This window comes from Pararge aegeria, chromosome 16 (genome assembly GCF_905163445.1).
Source record: "Pararge aegeria chromosome 16, ilParAegt1.1, whole genome shotgun sequence".
NCBI lineage: Eukaryota > Metazoa > Arthropoda > Insecta > Lepidoptera > Nymphalidae > Pararge > Pararge aegeria.
The window spans coordinates 13,212,649-13,233,993 of NC_053195.1; the positions used below are offsets into that span (position 1 = coordinate 13,212,649).

Genomic DNA, 21,345 nt, shown 5'->3' on the forward strand with positions numbered 1-21,345 from the left:
TATTAAACCGATACTCTTAATCAGTGTCTACTCGAGTCGTACTTAAGTACGCTAAATCGCTAGTAAGTACGTTTTGTCGATAAGCTGGAAACTAGTCTGAAAAATATAGACAAATCTACAGAATGTTTCACAGTGATGTTTAATTCTGTATGGGAGAGCCAACACACTCGTTACACGTCAAAGATAACAAGCCCTTAACACATGGCCAGCGACTTCCTTGTTTACGTTAACTATAACGAGCATTCAATATTGCCATGCTACCTAACCATTGATTACATTGATTAATTTTAGTTTGCCTTAAAAAAAGGCAATTTGGGTATTTATAATTGCACGCCTCATAAGCGAAGCATTGAGGTGGGTATTACTGTCAGTTTACGCACACCGAGTGATTCTCCAACTTAAAATGTCCCTTTTTTTATTCTTTATTGCTTTTATATGTGAATATAAATAGACAAATGTTGAGAAAAAACACTATTTTTAACACTCATGATATTTTTTAATCTCTTTTTATTGTTGAAACTAATTAAAAAAATGTTTAAAAAAGTTCTGTCTCGGACGTCCGTGAGTCTATGTGCGGATCCCGTATCTTGTGGTCACGATAACGAGCGAAATACTTCACTTATCGAGTGGGTTTTTTTTCAGTATTTTAAGGAATAGAAGCCATTAACTTTTCACGGTATAATTAGATGTAGTTTAATTATTATTTCCAAATAATCTCAATTTTATTGTAATGAATGAGATAAAGAGGCGTGCACTTTTGGATTTGCCAACTATTTCTTTTTCTAGAGGTTAGCTAGTAGTTACAACCCGGCCGACAAAGACATGCCGCTAAGCGGTACGATGACCGAGTAACCGATTAGGTGTATCGGTTTAATATAATTGCTATAATCCCTAAGAAGATAACCCGCAAATATTTTAGACTGCAACATAGCATAGCATGGGCAGGAGACAATTATCTCCCCGGGGAAAGGGTAAAAATGTATCTTCTCCCACAGCTTTATCAACTCTCAGAGCACTGGTGCACAAGTGGAAATAATATCCAAATAATATAAAATAGCGGGTTAAATAAATTGGAGTAAACTTCTCCTATTCCATGTTCCCGAAAAGGGGTATCGGGGGATATCAATTTTGTCTCCTACCTGTGCTACTCCTGCTGGTGAGATTGCGGTCCAGGACTAACTTGTAGTGGAATTAAAAACAATATCATAGGACAGTTAGAAAATCGATGCTTTGCGGAAAACCAAGGACGAATGCAATGGAGTGGATAATGGCCGTGCACTTAAGTTTTATTGGGTAATTAATACGTATTTAATACCCATATCTAGCTCGGATGATTGTGGATAGCGAAAGACATCGTGATATGGCGTAAATTGATAGTTAAGGCAGTAATTCCAGTTTTTACTAAACCTAGGAATCCTAGGTTTAGTAAAAACTGGCTATCCTTATACCTAATGACTTGGGCGATGCGTAGATAAAAAACGTTTCACTAACACTTAGATGAGACTTACGACGTTAGACGCCATATAAAGTTACGACACCGATTCGGCGGTGCGTAATCATTACGGAACTCGTAAACTGACATTTGACAGATGAAAAATCCATTTGGAAAATGAAAAATATCATAATACAAACACAAAATACCACATCTTGTTGTAAGAATCATAGATACGTTAGGTTATATGAGTAAGAGTTAAGTTGCCAAGAGTAAATCGATTGGTGTATTTTTAAAATAGAAAACAAATAACAAATCATATTGAAATATAATTTTTTTTTTATATTCTTAGTAAAGAGACATGAAAAAATAATTTACATTATAAGAAAGTATGAAAAATTCAAAAATAATCTATATATAGATAAATGTGTACCTACCTACGTTCTTATTAGCAAGTAAGTAAATACGTATATACCAAAGTGATCTAAACTTATTACTACTAGAACAATTATGTATTATTTGGTTTTGGTTGCCTGGAAGAGATCGCTATGTAGCGATAAGGCCGCCAAATTGTATACTTTTTGTTAAATTTTTATTTATAATTTTTCTATATGTTTGTTGGGTGTACAATAAAAGTGTTCATTCATTCATTCATATTTGTATTAGTGTTTTTACCTACACTTGGAAGAATTATATATATATATATATATATATATATAATTCTTCCAAATTCTTCCAAAAAAAATATATATATATATATATATATATATTTTTTTTTTTTTAATTTTCAAATTTATAAAATTTATTTTGTATTTATTGAATAGACAGTTTAACACAGTAAATAATCATTAGGTATTCTATTCGCTGCCAACAAACGGCAGAAGACCATGTAATTTGAAAATCCCTCATCATCATCATATCAGCCCATTACCGGCCAACTACAGAGCACGGGTCTCTTCCCAAAATGAGAAGGAGGACCATAGTCCACCACGCTGCTGATTGGTGGACTTCACACACGTTTGGGAACATTATGGAGAACTCTCAGGTAGGTATGTAGGTTTCCTCGCGATGTTTTCTTTCACCGTTGTAGCAAGGAAATCCCTACAAAAGACCTATTCCAAGTAGCACTACATCAATCCGTAGTAATATTATAAATGCGAACGTAATATGTTTGTTTGTTTATCTTTCGCGCCCTAACTAAGCAACCAATTAACTTAATTTTTGGCATAGAGTTCGTTGCAGAGCCGGAGAGTACCATAAGCTACTTTTTATCCTAGGATATTCCCAGGAGGGGTCGTAATTAACGCGGGCGTTAGCTAGTTGTGCCTAAATAGTAACGATCCATATACAATCAGTTTGATTGTATATGGATCGTTAAAGAAGTTATTAAAATCTGTAAATGAAATACCTACGTACTAAAGTGACACAAATCATTATTCATTGCACAAATAAAAATGCACTAGCACATAAATTGGCATAGCGCTGGCGAATGGCAGCCGAAAATAACTCACCATCATCATTGAAGTGTGCATTTTCACTCCACTCTTCCCATCCCACGGGACTCAAACCTGGGAATCGACGTTACATCATAACCGCCGAAATAGCTCCCGCCGAAAAGCAAACACAAGGTTAAGAACACAACACTTAAACCAAAAAAAATAAAAAAAAAATATATCTATAAGTCACGATTTCCGCTTAAGTAACGATTTGTAAGTGTGCATGAAAAATTTGACACTATCAAAACAAGAGTCTAAAGTTTGTAAATACGAAAGGTTTACAAAGAAACGTTCGACACATCCGCTCGTGAACACTGTACAGCACTGACTGGCGAGCGGCTATAGAACGTAAAGCGGTGTTAAGGGCAGGTTCTCGAGACTACGTCGCCAGTCGATATTATTTTCACATGTATTTTTTGCCTTTTTTGCATCCTAACTAATAGGATTTATTAACTGATAATCCTATCCAATTGTAATCCTAGATTGTGGAGTCGGTAAAAACCGAAAACGAAGCAATATTCACGGAATACAAACAGACAGGCTGCTATTTCTAAGAGCCTTTATGTTAGACTTAAAATGGGTATAATTATTATTTAAAGTTTATTAGCTACGTAAAGATATAACAATGTAATAAGAAATTATAAAGTTATCCAATTTCGGAAGAACTTGCCATTTACGCTCTATCATAGCTCAACTCATATCTTTCACGCAATCTTATATCACGCTCACTAGTATGTCAGACAGAGACGAACATATTTCTAGCAGTACAATTCGTAGTGCACTGAAATGCACTTGAACGTTAATGCGATAAAGTTCTTAAACTTTTCGCTAACTCTATCAGTGAAGGAGAGATTTATATCAGTAAGATTTTCGCAATTAGAACTTTATCGCAATAAACACATGTCTATTTTTGGCTGTATCAAAATTAATGGCGTTTGTTTTGAATTATTCGAGTTTCGATGCTTACTAAGCAGTTTATTACGGCCACGCTATTTCCGGGATTGCTTTGTCAAATCAATTTTTACACGATTTATTTAAGCTTCACCTGTATGTATGTTTGTAACCGACTCCTTTGGATTTGTTTTTGGCCCTCTTCAAACAGTCTGATTTCTTTAATTTTTTTAGATATTATTTTTTAAATATTATATTTTGCAAATAAATATTGTTTCCTAGAATGATATGACTGTATTCCGCAATTTTTTATTCTTGTATCTCGCAAGGTTGTGAATAGTTAAAAAATGAATGTAGTTCGCCTGCGAACCGAGATTTTCGGTGCGGACGTGGCGCAAGGGTTCGTCCTGATGTAAGCAAATAGCTATTTATTTTTATAAGAGCGCGAAACATGCATTCAAAATTATTTTGTAGTTGAAGCCTTCTAGTGTGTTTCGTATAATCAGTTTTAATATGCAAGGAATTCTGAACCAGCAAAAGACTCGGCGTAAGATACGAAACGAGTCTTTGCGTTGTTTCAAATATTTACAGTAATAAAAAACCAGTCATATTCTTAAACAGTTTTTTTATATCTGTATCTATTATAAAGTATAACGTTTCAACAAGCAAACAAACTACGAAGTCATAATTTAGGATCAGTTGGGGATTGAATTTAAATTAGGGATTATCCGTTTCTTTTATAACTGGCACAGGCCTACTGTATCACAAACGAAAATAATTTTCAATATGGATGTGAACAAACTTAGTACAAATACGACTCATTGTATTAAGCAGCATAAAATTATTGAAACTAAATATGTAACAATGTGTCGACCAAATCTCCCAGAGCTTAAATTAACGAATGCAGTCAACAATCTCTATGCCCTTTTATTTAAACTTCAGTAGGTATTTACTATACATTTTGTGAGACATAAACTACACGCGACTCGTATCACAGATCAACTTAAGAAAATAAAATAAAAAAGTTGAATGAAAGCAAAAGAAAAAAATAGTTTGATAACAAGAAGCAAACGGTCAGATCTGTTTTACATAATGACGCCTGACCAAACCCTCTTCATACTCTTTAAAAAAATTGGCTGCTCTACTGGTTACTCGTGCGTACATGGCGCTGTGAAGAAAAAAGGAAAAGTTGTATGATTTCAGGACTTCATGGATTTTGTAGATTCTATAGAAATAAAACTAATAATAATATCAATGAAAAATTTATCAATGAAAAATGTATGATTATGAAATGAAAGCGGGAAATACTAAATAAAATTTCTAATATTATACCTGTCCAAAAACAGGTGTTCTTGAAAACATTACCTACCACAATTAATGAGACTGCCAGTACAAGTGGTAAAAGCAATAAGACTTCAAGACTGAATTATTCTGAAATAATAATAAAAAATAAATAATAAGTAAAACCAATATTAATAAAAGAACAGTTAGGTTTCTCAACAACAATAGCATGTTTTCATCTAGTAAAGCTCATAAGTGAAAGCTTAAACTATAAAGTACCTATAACAGTATTATTTTTAGACATGACTAAATAAATTAACTTCCTAGACCATAAATGGTTCTACTTAAATTAGAAAAATACGGTGTGAGAGGTCCGGCGTATAAGTGGCTTGAAAATGATTCAAAAGATCGGTTACAATGTACTGAAATACCAAAAATAATAAATAATACTAAAAACATATATTGGTGGTAGAGGTGTTTCACAGGGTATAATGGGTCCGTTTTTGTTTCTTACATAAATAAATGACCTTCCAAATAGATATGTAAGTCAGCCTTGTCTTATTTTCTGATGACACAACAGTCCTTGTTCGAGGAACCAGTCTTGATTAACAAGCACTCAATAAATAAAGCTTTATCAAATATAATGCAACTGAGCAAAAATAGCTTAAATAGCAAAATAAAGGAATAATTTGGAAAATAAAAAATGGTACAATTTCACACCTACCAGTCGAAAAAACGTGCTTTAAACATCCAGCACGGCAGTGCTAAAATACCTGAGACTGAAATAAGTAGATATTGAAGCGATTTGGCGATGTTTTCAATAAAGCTTGGTAAAACATACATTTTGAGATTCCTTTTAAAATCTCGGTCATACGGTAAAAAAGTTACATTAACACGGGCTTAAGTAAATACATTTGTACAAAGCTTAAGTGAATACATCAAACTTTGAAGGTTTCGCGAGAAAAGAAAACAACCGGGGAACCCAGGCAAACAAGTTCATATATTTGTTTGCAGAAAACTCTCTCACTGATCTTCATAACAATACCTATCAAACAAAAAACTTTTAAATTAGCATTATGTTTGGAGACTTTACAAATATCACTTGCTTTAACGTTGAAGGTAAACATTGTGAGGAAACCTGCATGAGATTCGTCCACAAAATTTCACGCAAATATTGGATTGAATTAGACTTTTTTTTATGTTTCGCACTCGGTTATTCTCTGACTGTCAGAGACCTTCTTTATGCGACTTTTGCTCTAAATAAGTGCGAGCTAATGATTGTCGTGATATGGTTATGCTATTTGGTTTTTTTATTTTATTTATTGCCTTTTAACTTCACTTCATCTTCTCCTTATGCGTGAGTGACACTGTCTTCAACTTGTAACATTTGCTAATGTTATGTATATAAGTTAATATGTTGGGTGCATTAAAATTTTTTTTTTAATGCACCCAACATGTCTAAATTTAAACAAAATAACCTATTCATTGCTACACTAAACACCCGAACTCTACGAACGGAGGAGAGCCTTTCTGAATTAGAATTAGCCCTACAATCAATAAAGTGGGATATATTGGGTATTAGCGAGATGCGTAGATTGGGAGAATCAATAGAAGATCGCCACAACTATGTGATGTACTATAAAGGCCAAATAGCAGGGCACAGAGGTGTTGGATTCTTAGTAAAATCCCACTTAAAAAATAACATTCTCGAGTTTATTGGCTTATCAGATAGATTAGCAGTACTAAACATGAACTTGCCTCCCTACAAAAAGGACTGGACTATTATTCAAGTATATGCTCCAACAGAACAAGGAACACAGGATGATTTAGAATTATTTTATGCTTGCCTAACTGACACCATAAGAATCCACGTAAATAACAATATAGTCGTAATGGGGGATTTTAATGCCCAACTTGGCACAAAATTAAACGATGATGAAAAACCTATTGGCAATTACGGGCACGGAAAAAGAAGTAAAAACGGACAAAAAACTTTAGAATTTCTACAAGAAAACAATTTATCCGTACTTAATACATTATATAAGAAAAACGCAAAAAGTAAATGGACACGGATCTCTCCAGACGGAAAATATAAAAATGAAATCGATTTTGTTACTACAAATCACCCCAAAGCATTTATTGACACCGGGGTGATTCAGAATTTGAACTTTAATACTAACCATCGGATGGTCCGCAGCTGCTTACGACTTAACCCCCCAAAAAGGTCAAGAAAACACATTACCTCACACGATTCCAAGTGCATTAGCAAGGAAGGAGTTGAAAGGATTAACGCTGCACTCTCACTTTTATCATTCAGAGATGACGGAAACATAATAAATGTGTATGACAAATTAGAACATATTTTGACTCAACCTTATAAAATTGAGAAAAATTATAAGAAGAAATACACCATGAGCGAAACGACTTTGCAATTAATACAGGATAGAAAACTTCTATTAAGCCAAAACGGAAAACGAGCTCACAAGAAAATAACCACATTAAGTAAACAAATTAATAAAAGTATTCGAAAAGATCGTAAGTGTACTAGACTGAAAACTATAGAACAACATATCACAAAAAATGGAGGGGTTAGAAAAGCGCTTATGGAACTAAAAGACGCAAAAAAGCAATGGATTCCAAAAATGAAAAGCAAATTCCGTACTGTCTCTAAAAGAGCTGACATTAAGGCCCTAGCTACTAACTATTTTAAAAAACTCTACACTAGCGCTACATCAAGCACTGACTACTCAGAACAATACCAAATATTATCGAATGACATAAAGGAGATAGAGAAAGAGCCACAGGTATTGGAGACGGAAGTGAGACATGCCATTAAAAGTCAAAAACTAGACAAGGCCCCAGGGCCCGACAATATAAGCAACGAACTGCTACAGGGCTGTATTGATAGTGTAAGTCCTTTGCTTACCAGGATCTTTGACAAAATTCTTAACACAGGTGAAATTCCTGATCAATGGACAATGTCCCATATAATACTCATACATAAAAAAGGAGCGAAAGACGATATTGGTAATTACAGACCAATAAGTCTAATGTCCAACATCTACAAGATATTTTCCAAAGTTATACTTCAGAGAATCACTAGGCAACTAGACGACAATCAACCCCGAGAACAGGCCGGCTTTAGGAGAAACTTTTCAACTATTGATCTCATCCACACAGTGAAGCAAGTTATCGAGAAATATAGAGAATACAGTAAACCACTTTACATAGCGTACATAGATTATAATAAGGCATTCGACTCATTAAAGCATAGTAAAATATGGTCTACTTTAGAAAAACAAGGCGTTAACAGTGCCTACACGAGTATCCTTAAGAAAATGTATGATAACAGTAAAGCCAAAATACAACTAGAGAGTTTAGGAGAACAGTTTCCGATAAAGAGAGGCATGCGGCAGGGGGACCCCGTCTCTCCAAAGATTTTTTCAGCAGTCCTCGAAGATGTTTTCCGAAAATTGGACTGGTCAACCTATGGGTTAAATATAGACGGAGTGAACCTCAACCATCTACGATTCGCCGACGATTTGGTACTCTTTGAGGAGAGTGCAGTAAAATTAGAAGTGATGGTCCAACAGCTCTCTCAAGAAAGTGCAAATGTCGGTTTGTCGATGAACACTGAAAAGACGAAAATAATGACAAACTCTACAAAAATTAATATCACTGTAGACGGATACAGTATCGAATACGTAGATGAGTATATTTATTTAGGCCAGATCATATCACCTACAGATTCAATGTCTAAAGAAATTGACAGGAGAATAGCAAATGGTTGGAAGAAATACTGGGCAATGAAGGAAATTATGAAAAGTAGAGATCTTGGTATGCCGATAAAGAGTAGAGTTTTCAACACTTGTATTTTACCCTGTCTTACTTACGGCTGTGAAACTTGGTCTCTAAATCTAAATCATAGATCAAAACTAGTTACTTGCCAAAGAGCAATGGAAAGAAGCATGATAGAAGTGAAGAGAAAAGACCGATATAGTAGCCACAACATTAGAAATCAAACTAGAGTCATTGATATTCTAAATAAGATTGACATACAAAAATGGAGATGGGCAGGACATTCACAAAGAGATAGACAGGAAAAATGGAGCAAAGTCGTCACAAACTGGTACCCACGAGATGGAAAGAAAAATAGAGGCCGACCATATAGGAGGTGGGAAGACGACATTAAACAGACCGCGGGACCTAACTGGCGCAGAGTAGCGCACGACAGGAAGCAGTGGCGAGAGCTAGAGGAGGCCTTTGCCAACAGGCAATCCGAAACTCGGGACATAATTAATTAATAATTTAAGTACATAATTTGAATTCAATATTAATGTTAATATAATACCTAACCTAACAATTCAATATATTAATGTTTATTAAATTTAAAAGTATAAATGTTTATTAGAGTGTATGAAATGACGTTTTGGAATTAAAGGCTATTTTATTTTATTTTATTTATTTATATATTAGTTAATAATGTAAAATGATTAATTAAATTCAATTAAGTAGGTATCTATTATAAGCCATGGTTTATATTTAATCAGACGTTAAGTAGTTTGCGAAAGAAGGACAATAAACGCAACATGTGGTGATAGTAAAACAAAACTCCAAATCAAAACGCTTTTTAATGCAAAATTGCAATAATTTTGCAAAAATTATTACAATGAAAATAACAGATACACCAATTAACTAGCCGCTAAAAATCATACGGATACATTAAAATTTGACAGCAAACTTATAACTTAATTATGAAACTAATATCAAATATTAGAAAAAAAAGAAAAACGCATTGTTGAAAGATAATGTAAATAAGGGAAGACCCTTAATAACACTATCGATCAAAGTGGATATATGAAAACATTTGTAGTACCTTTACGTAGAACAATTAGAAGTTAGAATTTAGAATAAAGATGTTTTTTTTAACTGAGCAAATCCGAGAAATTATTATTGTAGCTTTGAGTAGCTCTATAAATATAGCTATTAAGAGCGTATTTCGATCTGACTAAGTGCAAGTAGCTTAGGCTACTTTTTATACCGGGACAACACAGACGGTTCCTACGGGATTAGTGAAAAACCGGAATAAACGCGGACGTATAACGTGGGTAACATCTACTGGGTTTAATAATAAGCATAATTTATTGCATATAAATGTTATTATTGGCGCGTATTGTGAGGAGGTTCCTCACTCTGGAGCCCTGACCACCGGTTGCTTGGGCAATCAAAAGCCCCGCAAGCGGAGTGTGGAAGTTTTTTTTTTTATTTAAATTTTTAATAGTGTTTTTTAATATATTTTTAAGCATCGTTAATAATTAAAAAAAAATAAAAAGAATAAATGATAGAAAAGCATAATTTATAAGACAGTTATTTCAAAATCAACGACACAATTTTATTACGCGGTAGATTACCCAGATAATAATATGATAATGAACTTAGACAGAAGTTTAACTCGTTAAACTCCTGTAAAGCGTAGCTGCCAAAACTTTACTGCGCTTTGGCATAGTATCAAAACTTGGACACGGAATCTGGGGGTATGAGTTAGTGAAGTATATACTTAAAATATATAGTAGATCAACGCTTAAATTACTGTACTTACCTATATAGATACCTTAGTTTTTAATCTCAACTTAATATTAGAATTGTATGTTTTTAATCTATAAACTTTGAAACTACGGAACTGAATTTAATATTTCTTTTCCCCATCAGAAAGCTGTTTTCCGGAACTAGCATAAATTATATATTATATCATAGTACATGGAAATAATAGTATTTGTTAAAAAGCCAAAAGAAAATGTGCCAACGCCTTATCTGCGAGCGCTGACAAGTTATTTGTCATGCAAATATTTTGGTAACAGTAGATTTGTATATATATAGATACTATATCTTTTATTAATAAGCCACAAAAATCAACATTTAAAATTTTACACAGTACAATACATTATTTTAATATTTTAACTTGTTACTTTGCAATCGTAATTGTTAGCCATAATTTGATATTAAAACTTACAAAAAAATTGAATTTATAATAGACAATCTCAATATGTAGGTAAATAAACCTTGACCTTTCCAACGTGTCATATCATATGACACCATAGAAAGGTCAAGGTTTATTTATAGGTTTGTTTTTATTTATTTTTATGACTCATCTATAGCGTAGAAGGTAAGCAAAAATTAAATACGTACGGGAGGGTAGTTTACGTCTTAGAGCAGGCACGCACACGGCATGCTTTGTCATAACATTTTTTATGAATCGCGGGTAGCTGCTAGTTTTAGATAAAAACCGCATTGTTGCCCGAGGGTATAGGGTTTTTAATATATCTCTGCAAACACACATGTTAGATAGAATGTTTAATATTCACTTCGCTTTGTACATTCGTACTTATATTTTAAAAATCATAACACCAACAGCAACGCGGCCTAGGGCTGTCACCTACCTAGATTTAATAAAGTATAGTCACAATGTGCTTAAATATCGTCGATAATAATATCCATACCAAGCAGTGATAGTCCAATGGGTAAGAATTCATCTACCCATTGGACTATCACTTTAAGTAAAGGTATTTTTGGATAATCAAAAAACTCATCAATAAAAAGACATTCCGGATCTTTCAGACTAATTGCTTGTTGTCGGGCTTACTCGTAACATCTGTTTATATGTATATATATATATATATATATATTTTTTTTTTTTTTTTTTTCTTCTTATGTGGTGTGGTGTGGTTCTATTGTATAGTTTGATAATTTTATATATATTATTTTACTTTATTTTTCCGTATACTCCCTCTCCTTGTCAAGTTTACTTCGCTTCTTTTTAAACTTTTCCCGGCAAATCCGTGACGCCAATCAAGGCTATACCTGAAAATCAGCGCAGCATGCTGAGGTAGCAGCCTTTTCAGCTGAAGCACCTTTCGATAAGGCGTTTAGTTTGTAAAATAGTGTATAATTAGTTTTCATTAGTTTTAATGTAATTAGTAATTAGTTTTCATTAGTTTTAATGTAATTAGTTTTCATTAGTTTACTTATGTGTGGAAGCTGAATAAAGTTTATTATTATTATTATTACCCTTTTTGGAAAATAGACGCGTTTTAAGCAATTTAATATCACATGCTTTAACGGTGCAGGAAAAAATAGATAGTTAGATAAAATCTTTATTGCACACAATTAAGGGAAAAGGATAATATATATTGAAAAAATAAATACTAGAAAAATAAAAATGCGCAAAGGTGGTCTTAGCGATTTAAGCGATTGGAAACGGGATAGTGCAATTATCTAAATATAAAATCTTTTTATTATTTATGGGAGAATTACTGGAAGATTTTACTTAATCGTGTACATGAAGTCAGAAACATAGTATCAAGAATTATATACCGCTGTTAAGAAGTTCATAAAAATAATATAATATGTTCATGTTGTTTGAACCTCATTTTGGAATTCTCGGCATCTTCACTATCCGGCCCATAAACTATAACTATGCGAAGTAATCATCCATTGCTCTGTCGCTGCGTGAAAAACAGTGAACTTTACAAACACTTTCGCATTTACTAGGGACTAAGAATTTGGCAACCCTAAAAGTACCTCGAGCAAAGTGAGATTGCTGTCGTCATTAACTATTCATATTTTAATCCCGGTTCTAAGCCAGATTTAGTTTCGCCCTGTGGTTACTGCATGGATTAGAGCATTTTAATAATTTTGTAACATAACACATGATTTATTTCATTATTTTGCATAGAAGCAGGCGTTACTTTGCGGAAATCCATGATATATTATCAAAATTAAGCTTAATTTGCTATACTCCGCACCAAACAGACCTTCGGCAATATACCCAAACTTCATACTTCGGAAACATCGTCAGGAGATGTTGACCTTACGATGAATAATTGTTAAGAAACAACTTACAACATCCTCAGGAGATGTTGATCTGTTTGGTGTGGAGTATAAGGATTATAGCACATTAAGCTTAATTTTGATAATATTTCATTATTTTATTGTAATACAATTGTTAATATAACAGACAGACCAAGCAAACAGCCTTCCTGCAGGGCTAGCACAGTCAGGAGATGCAAATTATATCCCTTGACAAGGGATATAATTAACGTACCCACCTGGTAAAGCACGGGAACAGAGAATAGGAGAAGTTTATCCCCATTTATTATTCATCATCATCATCATCATCATCATTTCAACCAATCACCAATCAAACCAAAACGTCCACTGCTGGACATTAGTCTTTTGTAGGGAGTTCCACAATGCACGGTCCTGGGCCACTTGCCTCCAGCGGCTCCCAGCGACTCGCCAGATGTCATCTGTTAACCGCGCTGGGGTTCGACATTCCAGAACCTTAAGATCCAACGTCCATCGGTTCTCCGAACTATGTGCCCTATGTGAACTATGGATCTCCTCATTTCTGATTTGATCACGTAGAGACACTCCTAGCATCTCTCCATCGCCCGCTGAGTTCTGCGCCAGTGCTCTGTGTGTTGATAAAGCTGTGGGAGAAAATAAATTTTGAAGAGGAAATTGTAGGGGAGAAAATTGTCTCCTGCCCATGCTAACTAACCGTGCTGATGGTATTTGGAAAAGCATCGCGTATAAACAGAGCGATACTCCGCTGGCCATTGCCAGACAAAGTGCCGCCATGTGAGTTCAACCTAAAGCCTCATGAGGTTGTCATTACACAGGCAACCCTCCAGGCAAGAGCAAAGCGATGCTTCTTAGCGGCAGAAATAAGCATGACATCAGTATTTCCCCGGTCGATCTCTGTCACGAAAAATTTTTTTTCTGCTTTCCGAAGAATTTCCATTTCCGGAGTCGCGACTAAAGTTGAAGAAAAAGTTACCATTCGTAATACTAAAAGTACAAACGAGTTTTTAACAAATTATTAAAAACGTAGGATAATAATAATAATAATTTAGAATTTATATATCCCCCGACTTTCAATGTCGTGTACATTATTCTACTAGTCAAACCCTTTCATACCCATATCGAGGGTGTTGTTAAAAAGATGTAAACCGCCATTTAGTTGCAATAGCTAAAAACACTTCCGACTAATTCGTGAAACAAAGAAATTTAAATCGGTTCATATGTTTTGGCGCTGTGATGGCACAGCCAGACATACACACACACACAGCACGTCAAACTTGTAACACCCCGTCGTTCTTGTGTCGGAGAGAAAACCGATTTTATCAGATTTTATCAGATTTAATAACTAGGTATATTCAGGGACCAGGGTATACTAACATTACGTTGGAAGTTTACGTAGAATAATATTATTTCGGTCCCTGGTTGACTGTCGGGCCGTGTAAAACTTGTAAAATATTTACAGTTCGCACGCGTTATTCCTGTGGACTGCGGCCTTGCGCATTTCCGTGCTAAATGTTTTTATTATTGATGCCAGGTTTACGCTTAACTACCTACCTGATCTCATCGTTTTTGAAGAGGTAAAACTTATTTGTCGACCCCTTTGGCGCAGTGGTAAGCGCTATGGTTTTGAGTGAGAGAATCTACGGCAAGGGTAATATGTTAATTTTTTATTCGTGAATTTTCTCTGGTCTGGTCTGGTCGGAGGCTTGGAGACTAGTTACCACACTACCGGCAAGGTCTTAAAACCCGATATAAGGTTTTGAACTTCAATAAGCATAGGTTTAATTTCATAACGTATCCTGTTTGGTACTCTGGGGAACTTATAAAAATTCTTTTTGTAAAATACAAGTATCATTCCAAATTTAAAGTATATGGTAATCATTATGATAAAAATCATTTCGAGCGTGACAAGGCTTTTCAAATCGAGAACATTACAGTCACTACCTGACAGAAGCTGAAAATTCTATTATTTCCAATTCTCAATTGTTTTGGTCATTTATGAACAACAAAACTAAAAACAACTTTATTCCAGCGTCTGAGACTTACTCCAACCAAGCTAGCGACTCAGGCGAGGGCATATGTAGCTTATTCTCAACATATTTTAATTCTTGAATGATTATTCTGGCTTCTATCGCTGACGCCAACTCACCTGATGAACTATCAATTAACACAAATGATATAGACAGCATTGAAGTGACTCAAGACCTGGTATACTTCCGGACTTTTTGCTTCCTATCTTGCTTTATTTAATACCCATACTGAGGGAGGTATGAAAAAATATGTAATTCGCCATTTTGTCGCGGCGGCCATATTAGACCAATTTTCATCAAGAACACTCCCTGAAAAAAAACACACACACACACACACAGAGACACGCCAAACTTATACACCCCGTCGTTTTTGCGTCGGGGGTTAAAAATACAACTAAGTACAGCTATATGTAAATGAAAAATAAGTGCGTTAGAAGTACAGAATCTTCCAAGGATTTTTTCATTCGCCAAAGTCTTCAAAGTTGAGTCGTTGATTCTAACTTTACACATTCTAGTGGTCTATAGATGGGATTTACTCATTACGTATTCATGACGGCCTGGTAGCTGGGTACTTTTTTGTACACATATATTATCATTATTGTATTTCTCTTTTGAATTAGTTTTGACGAAAATTAAATGTGCGAAATAACTACGAGGAATTTTATGTTAGACGACGGTCTCAGTTAGGCTTCTCACCTATATATCTTACCTACTAGTATTTAAATCTGAAGAGTTTGTTTGTTTATTTGAACGCGATAATCTCAGGAACTACTGGTCCGATTTAAAAAAATATTTCAGTGTTTTAGGCTTAGACTATATTGTATCATCACACTGAGGTCAATTTTTTTTTCCTTTTAAGAGCTTCCGCTGCGTGCTCTACGTAAATGGTTAGAGTTTCGACAAAATCATGTGTGACAAAGTAGTTCCCCTTTAACAGTTCTAAAAAAAGTCCGCGACAGCATATGTCCAGTGGCATGCACTGGGTTTCTTACCAGGGTATGCATACGGCAGGAAAATTGCATGAAATGGCAAAAATACTCCTCTTATACGGGCTATACTTCAATTTTAGGGTATGCAGTGCCTTAGTGCATGTATGAAGTGCACGCCACTGCATATGTCAATCTTTTAAAGTTGATTTATAAGCGGACGAAGTCGCGCAGGACCGCTAATAAATAATGACTATAATAAACAAAGATGAACTTATTAATACCGCGACGCAGCGGTGAGAGCTGTACTTTAAGTACGAGGTCCCGGGTTCACTCGCAGAGGCATTTTCTCTAGACTGATCTTGCGGTTGGCTTGGCCGTGTTTACCACCCTGCCGACAAAAAAATGCCGCCAAGCGGTCTAGCGTTCCGGAACGTTGTCTAATATTACTTGTTTAGGTATCAATTACGTAGGTAAGGTAGGTCCAATTTCGAGAAAGAGTTAAACCGCCGAATCCAACTCGGATGGGCAGCGTTCGGGAAACTTCGTGACATCTTCTCGTCCAAAGTCTTCGAACAGTGCGTGTTGCCAGTGATGACTTACGGATCAGAGACATGGTCGCTAACTATGGGCCTCATAAGAAGGCTCAGAGTCACTCAGCAGGCGATGGAGAGAGCTATGTTAGGAGTATCTCTACGTGATCAGAAATGAGGAGATCCGTAGAAGAACTAGAGTTACCGACATAGCTCAGCGAGTTGCGAAGCTGAAGTGGCAATGGGCGGGGCACATAGCTCGGAGAACCGATGGACGTTGGGGTCTTAAGGTGCTGGAATGGCGACCCCGCACCGGTAAACGCAGCGTAGGTCGGCCCCAAACGAGGTGGACAGATGACATCTGGCGAGTAGCTGGGAGCCGTTGGAGGCAAGCGGCCCAGGACCGTGCATTGTGGAACTCCCTACAAAAGACCTATGTCCAGCAGTGGACGTCAATTGGTTGAGATGATGAGGTATCAATTTAATAATTTTGGTGACGTTTTAAAAAGTTGCCATCAATAATAATCTAAAATGAACTCAGTGTATTCTTTAACGAAACCTTTTTTATTCGCTTATATTCCACCCACCCCAGTTCGTTCGGGCCCTCGGGGAGCGGGGAACAAGTGCCACTAATACAATAATGGTTTGTTTAATCCATTTATCGCTTCACCCCCGGGATTAATCCTATACGGTTCAAATGTATTCTGTTGTCGTTCTCACGTTCGATAACCACATCAAAGCAAATAAAACAAAAATGCTACTTACGATCTAAATATAAACAAATAAATATGATAAATAAATATACTACGACAATACACATCGCCATCTAGCCCCAAAGTAAGCGTAGCTTGTGTTATGGGTAGTAAGATAGCTGATGAATATTTTTATAAATATAATACAAATAAAAACACATACATACACACATTCACATACTCACAAAACTACTATTAATAGATAGACTAGATATTAATTATTATTTACTTTGAAATTTTGTAATTATAAGCACAAAGCCAAGTCTTATTGCAACTGTTAACTGGGGAGAGCAGTGATAACTATCATACGAGTTTATACTCAGTTTAGTTATCAGGGCCTCTAGCTTATTTTATAGTTAAGCTTTTGTTCACCTGTTTAAATTGTTTTTTAGAAAAATAAATAATAATAATTATTATTATTTTTATAAATACTTATAACATACAGATAAACACCCAGACACTGAAAAACATTCATGTTCATCGCACAAGCATTATCCAGTTGTGGGAATCGAACCCACGGCCTTGGACTCAGGAAGCAGGGTCGCTGCCCACTGCGCCAGTCGGATGTCGTATAAGATCAGGGTCATCATCATCAATAGTCTATCACAGTCCACTGCAGGACTAAAGGCCTCTCCCAACGGGAGGGCTTAGTTTAGCTGTGGACTTAAAGCATAGCTATAGGCTACTGATGATTGATGAAACTCAATAATGAAAGCAATCCGAAGTACATTCGTTCAATATTTTAAATGAAATAGTTACTTCAAAAAAATGAACAGATGCAATTTAAATAAAAAAATGGTTATTACGAAGTTGTTGACAAAGACCTACCCGCGAGGTTGCCCTTAGGGTAAGTATGGCATTATTAGGACACATGTCGGTATAATTTAAATGTATAACTATTAAAGCTTTTACACCCCTCGTATAGTTCCGACTAACATTTGGCAGTGTATAAAACACTCCATTTTTCTAGCATGTCTTATTATGTAAACAATCTTTTCATTACTTTTTAGTTCAGTTTTAAAAATATAAAAAAAACGAAAGACGAAACACAAAGAGATTTTCTTTATATAAGTGCGTTTTAATTATTGTCTATGGCGTTCATAAAATACGTGAGATGTTTAAGGGGGGGGAGAGGGTCGAGTCAAATCTCATCTTATCTTACGTTGGAGAGAGAGGGGGTCGCGGAAAAAATCGCGCAATTTTTTTTCTGATTGAAACCAAAAAAAATTATACTTTTTGGTCCATTGGTCTTTTCACAATAACAATCCAACGCGGTTTCGTATAAAACGCACATTTTGAAAATTCTCACGTAAGATTAGGGGACGGGGGATCGATCGGGTTGAATAAAACCTCACTACATCTCACCAGGGGGGGAGGGCGGGACAGAAAATTAAAAAAAAACACCTCACGCAATTTATAGACGCCCCCTTAAGATTTTGGAAATAAACATTACACTAAAAAGCAGCACAAAGATTGTTTACATTATAAGACAGGTAAGAAAAATTTAAATTTTTAACGGATCGCGAAGATCTGTGTTTTTTATTTCGGAGTCGAGTTAAAACTTATTACTTAATACAAAACCAAACAGCAACATTGTGGGTACCATGCCTATAAGTTAACAGTTAGACGGCTTATATTTTTTGAAATACATATTACTGTTAGTTTGTAATTATTTTTATTTTTGTCAAAATATCTTTCATAGAAAAGCCTACTTGAAATAAACAAAACCCTGACCAAAAATAGTTAGAAAATTCAGGCGCGGCGCTTGAAGTTAGAACACAGCTATTTCTGGGTTAAAGAACTAATAGCGCCATCTTTCATGACACGGAGAAAACACGACGTGAAACGTATCTATCAACTTCACGTCGTCACTTTCAAATCGAGATTCAAATTTGCTTAGTAGTTATAACATTAACTGATAGATGTCGCTAGATGTTTAGAAAGTTTACATTGAACAGTGGAGGCATGACGGAATGTTGTAAATTGTACAATTTTATTTATCTTACTATAGTGTGAATGGCCTTCTAATATCGCACTATATCCAAAACGCCGCCGCCACGCCGGTCTGGTTACATATAAATTAGTAAATATATAACAGAGTTTCCATTTATATCTTCTATCTATGCTATTAGGTATTACCTATCAGGGCTACAAAATAACACAAAAGCTTTGTTGCATTTTTATTTATTTTAATGTAAAAGACATTTTAGAGTTTTAAAAAGGCTGATGTTTTGATATTAATGAGTAAGCTTTTTATTTAATATCATTTATAATAATTATTCTACTGGAATACATTTTGTTGATTTCTTGAACTGTCAAAAGCAAAGTTTAAAGGAAGTGTGTTTTCAGGAAGTGTAGACGGATATCCGTAAATGTACAAAAACAAAGCTTATGTAATAAATATTGGTGATACCATGTTGTAATTTTACCTCATATTTCAAACGGACTTTATATGATTTACATCCTGCCAATATCTATTTGAACTATGCAATTTTTTATCGACGTGGGTAAGAAGTATTTGTACAATATAATGAAATTAGTAAAAGTTACTAATAACAAAACATTGATTAGGAAGCCCGAAGAACTGTGTACGCAAACATTAAAAGAAAAGTTCGTGTAATATAAAATTTCACTTGAGCTCACTGGCGCAGTGGTTAGAGCTGTGGTTTTATAATGGGACGACCCGGGTTCGATCCATGGCAATTGAACAATTATAATTTCTGAAATTTCTCAGGTTTGGGTCTGGTGGAAAGCTTTGGTACGGGCTAGTTAGTAACTAGTAGTTATCAACCTACCGAAAATGACGTGCAACCGCGCCGCCACTGCACTGTGTAGAAACCGTGTTTAAATAAATGGTTTTAATTTAACTGCTATTAATAGAGATATTTTCTTTACTTTATGACTAGCTGTTTGCCGCGTTTATTACGGTTTTATAACCTTTGGTTTTAAACCACGTTTATAACCTTATGTTTTATTGGGATAAAAAGTTACATAACTATATATAAATGTGTATATATATACATAATATTATATATATATATATATATATTTGTATGTATTTAATATAATATATTTACATATTATATTATATATAGTTATATGGTGTATATAACTTTTTATCTCAAATTTGCTATGTTACTATCCGTCCTTTCAACTCTATATGCCAAAAAGCAAGTTAATTGATTGCTAAGTTAAAGCGTAAAGGACAAGCAGAAACTATGAAGGACAAACAGAAATAAAATAAACACACTATCGCATTTATAATATCAGTAAAGATTTCACAAAAAATAATTTATCTTTCAGGTATAAGTGATGAAATAATGACTTTATTTTTTTTACTTTAATTCAGTTAATAATTTCCGACCGCGTGCATATATCGACCAACCGTGTCATTCGCTTTTACATTAAAAGAGTCAACAACGTTAGCCTTGAATAGTAAGTAGGTAATGATGATCAATATTTCTTTTTTAAATTACGTTGATGGTTGGTTGATGAATGGTTGACACAGTCTTGAGTGGTTTCGTCTTATAAGTGTTAATTTTAACAATAGTAGCATCGTAGTAACCAGTAAAGCTATATCTGAGGCAGCGGGACATTTAAATGGTCATAAGTTAGTCAATGCCCAAAATTTTTCTTAGATTGCTTGCTTTTTCTTCTACATCTTGCTTTTTCTGTTTGAACATCTTGATTTATAAGAATCGACACAAATATATTTAAGAAGATGTATAATTTATATCATTTCTGTTCTTTGCAGCGAAGAAGGACGACACCCCATGAAATAGGCTTGGCATTTGTCAAATGGACTGGCGCGTCTTGCATAAATTGGTGAATTTAGGTTTATTAATCGTTATGAAATCGTTCGCTTTAATCATTTAACCGGTAAAACGCAGAATACTAAAATAAACCGGTTATTCACCTAAATTTTCCGGTTCTGAACCCAGTTTCTCACTTCATTATTTGTTTTACAAATTTTGAATTCACAATGATAAAATTGGTTTAATTTTTAACTTTTATACAGTTAATAACTTCCGACCGCTGGCCTACATCGATCAGCCCACCGTTTCGTTCGCTTGGCCAATTCCAGAGATTAGCGTGTTCAAACAAACGAAAAATCAAACGACTTCTGCACCTTTCGCAGACG

The 21,345-nt window shown here is 34.8% G+C and overlaps 1 protein-coding gene across 1 annotated transcript in view; it reads right to left on the reverse strand.

Annotated features, from left to right (window-relative positions):
- The window catches only part of LOC120630270, a 175,602-nt gene extending 172,366 nt beyond the window's left edge, over nt 1–3,236 (reverse strand). The window contains exon 1 of the mRNA XM_039899433.1: nt 2,944–3,236. Coding sequence (XP_039755367.1) covers nt 2,944–2,964 — 21 coding nt within the window. The 5' untranslated portion in view covers nt 2,965–3,236. The remainder of the gene's footprint in view (nt 1–2,943) is intronic.
- Nucleotides 3,237–21,345: the final 18,109 nt, after the last annotated feature.